At 54.4% G+C, this 6,259-nt stretch overlaps 1 protein-coding gene across 1 annotated transcript in view; it reads right to left on the bottom strand.

The window, feature by feature from the left end:
* The window catches only part of ARAP3 (ArfGAP with RhoGAP domain, ankyrin repeat and PH domain 3), a 22,686-nt gene extending 16,449 nt beyond the window's left edge, over positions 1 to 6,237 (bottom strand). Inside the window, 6 exon segments of the mRNA XM_006086433.3 lie at positions 134 to 203; positions 331 to 534; positions 3,710 to 3,821; positions 3,922 to 3,983; positions 4,097 to 4,637; positions 6,182 to 6,237. Of these exon segments, the coding sequence (XP_006086495.1) occupies positions 134 to 203; positions 331 to 534; positions 3,710 to 3,821; positions 3,922 to 3,983; positions 4,097 to 4,620 (972 nt within the window). The 5' untranslated portion in view covers positions 4,621 to 4,637; positions 6,182 to 6,237.
* Between the last annotated feature and the right edge of the window lie 22 nt (positions 6,238 to 6,259).

Raw genomic sequence — 6,259 nt, 5'->3', positions numbered from 1 at the left:
GAGTACAGCTGCTAACCTGCTTCTTAGATGCTGACATCAGTCATGCAGTGACTGCCTTCCGATCCTGAGCCTCCCTCAGCGCCCCTCTCCCTCCCCGTCTCCCAGGCCCCAGGCAGCATGCCCTGGACCCCACCTTGTCATTGCCAAAGTACATCAGACTCCTCCCATTGAACTGCACAAAGCGCCTCTGGAAGACGTAGTTTCTAGAGAAGGGAGGGGCCAAGATCAGTGAGTGGTGGAAGCTGCATCCTCGTGGCTCCTAGGAGCACTTGGGACCTGACCCCCACCCCACCGCCAGCCTCCCTCCCCTTCCCTTCCCAGCAGTCCCACCCCTGAGGGGAGAGCTTGTCTAGCCAGCCACTGAGCAGAGGCATGGGGCGGTCTGCCGTGGAGGAGAAGCTGGCATAGGGTGAGATGAGGTCATCACTGGTCTCCTCTGTGTTCAGGGTGGGCAGCGAGAGGGCGGAATCCCCGGGAAGCTCAAGGCTGGCATAGCCGGCATCCTCCCGTGTTTCCAGATCCTGCCTGCTGAGCCTTGTGGGGACCAAGACAGAGAGGGACACACATTAGGCCCAGTTCCCTGGACACCCCCACCCATAGCACCTAGTAGAATGCCTGGCAGGTACTGGATCTGCTTTTCAAATGGGGAAACAGGGAGGCTGGGCACCCAATCAGCCTGGACCTTCTTCCGTGAGCACACTTGAACTTTTCCTTGGGAAAATTTCAGTCCCTCTCCTCTGCCACTAGTAGATGGCTCCCTGTCATGGTTGCTTATATCTAATCAATAAATGTTATAGGCTCTTTCTCCAAAAAGTTCTTGACTTTGTCTCCCTGAATCAAGTGCCCATCAGTTCTCACCGGAGTGATGTAATTGCTTAACGGGTCACCTGTTTCCACTCCGGCCCTCCCTCCCACATCCATTTTCCCAGCACCACCAGATTGCTCTTTAAAAAATACAAATGAGATCATTTCACTCCCCTGCATGAAACCCTGTAATCACTTCCCACTTGGCACTTACGATAAATTCAAATTCCTTACCCTGGGCTGGAAGACCTTGGACATTGAGACCCAAGGCTACTCCCCTGACCTCACCTTGCATCACCCTCGCCTTTGCTTACTACAGATCAGCCTCCTCCTCCTCCCTCTCTCAGAACCTTTGCACATGCTGTTCCCTCTACTCAGAAGGTGCTTCGTTGGGCTGCCTTTTCTCATCCTCCGGACTTTGCTTACACCATCTTCTCAGAAAGTCCTCTTATTTTCTGTCTCCTTTTAGTGGTTCTTAAGCTCAGCAGCACAAAATCGCTTGGAAAACTTAAAAATACCGGAATATAGGCCCCATGCCAGAGACTTAAATTTGAACTCCTGAGATCGGGGCCCAGGCATCTGTAGTTTTCAAAGTTCCCTAGGCTATCGCACCGCTAAGGTTGAAAACCATTCCTCGACCAATTTGTTTCCTACTTTCCTGAGGAACTGAAGCAATCAGACAAGAACTCCCAGACTCCCAGCACCTCCTCTACCCAATTTCACACACACTCAGCTTTCCTCCTGTTACCATAATAAACAACCCTGTCCAAAGCCAGTCTCTCCTCTATGTCCTTGATTCTACTCCCCTCACCTACACAAGGACATTACCCCAGACTCTCTCCCTTTTCTCCCCCTACATCAACTAATTTTCCCTCTCTACCAGACCATTCCTACTCACCTACAACACACGTAACATTCCTGCCCATAAAAAAACCTTTCTTGACCCCACTTCCTCTATCAACAACCACTCCAACTCTCTGCTCTTTGCAGAAAAACTCCTAAAGAATGTTATCTATACCTTTCCAACTCCTTCCATTCTTTCTTGAGTCCACTCTGATCAAACTCCACGTTGCCAACTCCAGAGGTCAGTTCTCAGTCCTCATCTCACTCACTACTAGACTCTCAGCAGCAGTTAACACAGCTGCTCTCTCCCTCCTCATTACACATATGTCCTTCGCTTGGGCTCCTACATCACATTCTCCAGCTTTTCCTTCTCCTTCACTAGCCATTTGTTTTCAGTTTTGCTGATTCTTCCTCTTCTCCCAAACCTCTTGACATTGAAGTGTGCCAGGATGCTGAGCTCGGTCCTCTGCTCTGTAGACACTCATTCACAGCTACATACACGCATCTAAACGCTCACAGCTCACAGATTTAGATCTCCAGCTCAGACCTCTCCCCCAAACTTCAGACTTCCATATCCAGTGGCCTGTTTGTCATCTTCTCTTGGGTGTATAATATACACCTCAAATTTAACACATCCATCACTGAACTCCTAACCTAACCTCCAGTCCTCCCCATCTCAGACCAGAGCAACTCCAGGAATTTTCAGTTGCTCAGAACAGCACTGTCTAACAGAAGTCAATATAAAAGCACAAAGTACATAATTTTAATTTTTCTAGTAGTCACATTAAATAAATAAAAGTAAGCAGGTGAGCCCTGGCCAGTTGCTCAATGGTTAGAGCGTTGGCCTGCCGATCCAAGGGCCTGGGGTTCGATTCCTGGTCAAGGGCATGTACCTCTGTTGCAGGTTCCCCAGCCCAGTAGAGGTGCGCAGGAGGCAACCAATCAATGTGTCTCTCTCATGTTAATGTTTCTCTCCCAATCTTCCCCCCTCCCTTCCACTCTCTCTCTAGAAATCAATGGAAAAAATATCCTTGGGTGAGGATTGAAAAAAAAAGAAAGGTGAAATTAATTTTAATAATACATTTTATTAAACCCAAAATGCCGAAAACATTAACACTTTAATATGCCATCGGTATAAAAATTATTACAATAATTTCTACCTATGTCTGTTATTTCATCTAGTATTGCTTTTTTTTTTGGTACTAAGTCTTTGAAATTTGGTCGTTGTTTTACTATCACAACATCTCATTCCAGACTGGCCACATTTGGTCAGTAGCCACATGTGGTTAGTGGCATTGGGCAGTGCAGACTCAGACTGAAACCCTTCGAGTCATTCTTAAAAGCTCTTTTTTTTTCTTTCACACCCTAATTTACTAGGACAGTTGGCCTTCAAATTATAACCAAAACCCAACCACTTCTGTCCACTGCCTCTGTCTGAGATGTCTCACTAGGTCACTGCAGTAACCTCCTAAGGGGGTCTCTGCATTTCCTCTTTTGCCCCCTACAGACCATTCCCAGCACAGCAACCAGAGGGATTCTGAAAGTCAAACCCTTTCAGTGGCTTCCCATTTCACTTAGAGTAACATGAAAGTCCCTACAAGGTCCTGTCCCATCTGACCCCTTTCACCTCTCTGACACCTTCTCCTCCCACTCCTCCCTCCTTAGCCCATTCTGCCCCAGCTGGCCTGGTCTCAGCGCCTGTGCCCCTGGGCACATGGCCTCTCACACGAGTCCTGAAGGTGTATGGGATGATGCTCCAACCACCGAGCCACACCAGCCAGGGCATGCACTGCTCCCTATTTTAAATGATATGTCCATTTGTCAACTTGTTTTATTTCCTGTCTGCACCACTGAGACTCAAGCTGCCTGAAGCAGGGACTAGGTCTGTTATATTCGTCCTGCATTGGAGCCTATCTGTGGTGGAGATACAGATACAGACCCACTGGCTTGTGGACAGTGGACATTCCAATGCACATCTCATGAATAACTAGATCCATGGCCGCCGCACCCAGCTCCTCAAGCTTCCCCACTTCCTGCCATCATCGCCCTACTGACTACTCACCTGTGTTCAGCCCTGTCCTGACAGACACCTCTGCCTTCTCTTCTGTTGGGTGCCCCTGGGACCCCCACAGGCTGGACACCATAGTATAGGCAACCCGGATCCATGATGTGCACTGACAGGGGAGGAGGGTGAGGCAGAAAGAGGAGATCAGGTGGCGGTGTCTGACCTGAAGGGCACTGTCCCTCTCCCCCTGCCCATGATAACCCACCTACCTGTGCCTGTGGTGGGCCTGAGGGCAGGGGTGGGGGCAGCTGTCTGGGAGCTGTCTGGGGCCCTGAGGGGAAAGGTCTAGTGGTCATTAAGGGAGAGAGAAGGAAGGACAAGCCCTCATACCTGCTCCTCTCTGCCCCTCCCAGCATCAATCCCCAGGGACGCAACCCCACTCACGTGTCCTGAGCTGTCTGTGCCCCGCCTCTTAAGTCCAGGCCGAAGTAGATGGCATTGGGCATCATCTCCACAGTATTTAAGGCTGAAGGCTGCTCAGAGGAGGTGGTGGGGAGAGGAAGGGACCTTGGGCTGGACTCTGGGCTCCTGGGCACTTCTGGTCTCAAGAGGGCTGGGCTCAACCCAGGCCTCTGGGTGGTAGTGGGGCCACTGAGCCCGCCAAATACTGTCCTGGGCTTAGGCACAGGTTTGGGGGGCTGAGCTTGGGGAGCTGGGCTGGAGGATGGCTCCATGGCTCTATCCAGTTGGGGATCTGGGGAGCCCTCGGCAGCGCCTGTCTGCAGCAGGCGCAAGATGCGTTTCCGGTGCCCTGTGGCGCAGATGCCCAGCTGCTTCAGCTCCTCGTGGCCCAGGCCCCGGGCTGCACCTGCCGTCGCCAGGCCATGCCTCCGGAACGTGTCTGCATACTGCTCCAGGTGCACCGTGGCCAGCCACACAGCGATGTCCAGGTCCTGAGGGGCAGCCATGGGGGCTCAGGCCATTGCTGGGGGGAGGGGCAGGGGGAAGGGAGGGCTCAGGCTGAGATTCCCCCTCCCTCTCTCAAAGTCTGAGGCCTGGATGGGGATACCAGACTCCAGTCTTCCTCCAAAGAAAACGAACCAGAGGCCTGCCATCTGGAGGCAGAGCTATCCCAGGACATCAGAAGGGGCTTTCTTATTATTATAGGAGAATCCCTTCATTTGGCAAGACCAGGAAATCGAGGCCCAGAGAATTAGAGAGGGAGAGAGGCTTGCCCCAGGCTCATAGCAAAGCACGTGTTAAGTGTGGCCCCCCAAGCTCCCTGGCCACCCCGGGTCTAGTTCAAAGCTCTGCCCTGCATGACTGCACAGCCCAACCAAGTAAGTACAGGACGAGATGCGAGAACCCTCAGGGATGGAGTGGAGTGGAATGGGGGGGGGGGGCGCTGATGTGGCCTGATCCTGCTGTGGCATCAGGTGGGGACAGGGGCAGCTGTGGCACAGGAGGAGTGCAGATCCCAGTCCCACTGGTTTCCAGAGCTGAGGTACAGCTCAGCCATCCTGATCCTGGTCATTCCCAGTTCCTCCCCTTCCACCTATTGTCTCAGCTCAGACTTCCTTCCTGTCCCTCCAGCCCTGGCCACCCACACATCCTGTCTGCCTTGGTCAGGCTGCCAAGAGAGCCTTAACGAGTCCCAGCATGTGGGATCCTGGTCCTGGGCAGCTTGGGGATGGGGTGCAGAACTGGGCCAGAGAGACGAGGGCCCAGGGGTACTCCAGGCTCTTACTCTCCACACATAGTGCATGCGCACAAGTCAGCACTCACCCTGCAGGCGGCACAGCGGTGTGAAATGGCATCCCCTTACCTCTGCTTTCTCCACGCCTTCCTTTTCCCTGCCTGTGCCGTGGCTCGGGCCTCCAGCCTCACCTTGACCCTGGTCTATTCTATGGACCTACCTCTGATCCTGTCTCCCCTGACTTTTCTCTCTGCCCCGTCCCTGTCTCTAACCCAGCCCACTCCCGTCCCGACCTCCAAATCCCTGTCCCTCTCCTGGTTTTGCTCTCTAAGCCTCTCCTTGCCTCCGTCTCTAGTTTTAACTATTTAGTTGCAACTGTGTCTCTGGCCACCTCTGACTCCAGGTTTCTGTCTCGCCCTGTTTCTCTCATGCGGAGTCTTGACCAGGACTCCCTCTGCCCCAGCATCAGTTCTGGCTGCTCTGCCTCTCAGTGGCCGGGCCCATCCCCAAGCTAGGGCCCCCGGCCCTGACTCAGAGCCCAGTTTCCCGGTGACTCAGGCCGGGCGGAGGGCACGGGACTGGGAACCAGGAGGTGCGCGGGGCAGGAGTGCTGGGGGCGGGCCGGGCAGCTCGGGGCTGCGCGGGCTGCGACTAGGGAGGGGGCAAGGAGGGAGGGGGCAAGGAGGGCGCCCGCAGGGAGGGGCGGGTCGCGGCCCGGAGGGGTGGGGGACGGCCGCCAGCGCAGTGGGGGCTTGGGATTCCCACGAAGGCCCTCGAGGAGGTGATGGGGAGGAGTCTGGGCTGCAGGGGCCCGGGGGCGCGGGGGTCCTCACCTCACTGCGCGGCCGCCGTCCGCTGCCCGGTGCCCGCCGGGCTGTCCGAGGCTCAGGGTCCCGCCGCGCCGCCCCGCC

This window comes from Myotis lucifugus, unplaced genomic scaffold, assembly GCF_000147115.1.
Source record: "Myotis lucifugus unplaced genomic scaffold, Myoluc2.0 scaffold_28, whole genome shotgun sequence".
Taxonomy (NCBI): Eukaryota; Metazoa; Chordata; class Mammalia; order Chiroptera; family Vespertilionidae; genus Myotis; species Myotis lucifugus.
The sequence above is the reverse complement of the archived record's forward strand: the minus strand, read 5'-3'. Positions and strand labels throughout refer to the sequence as shown.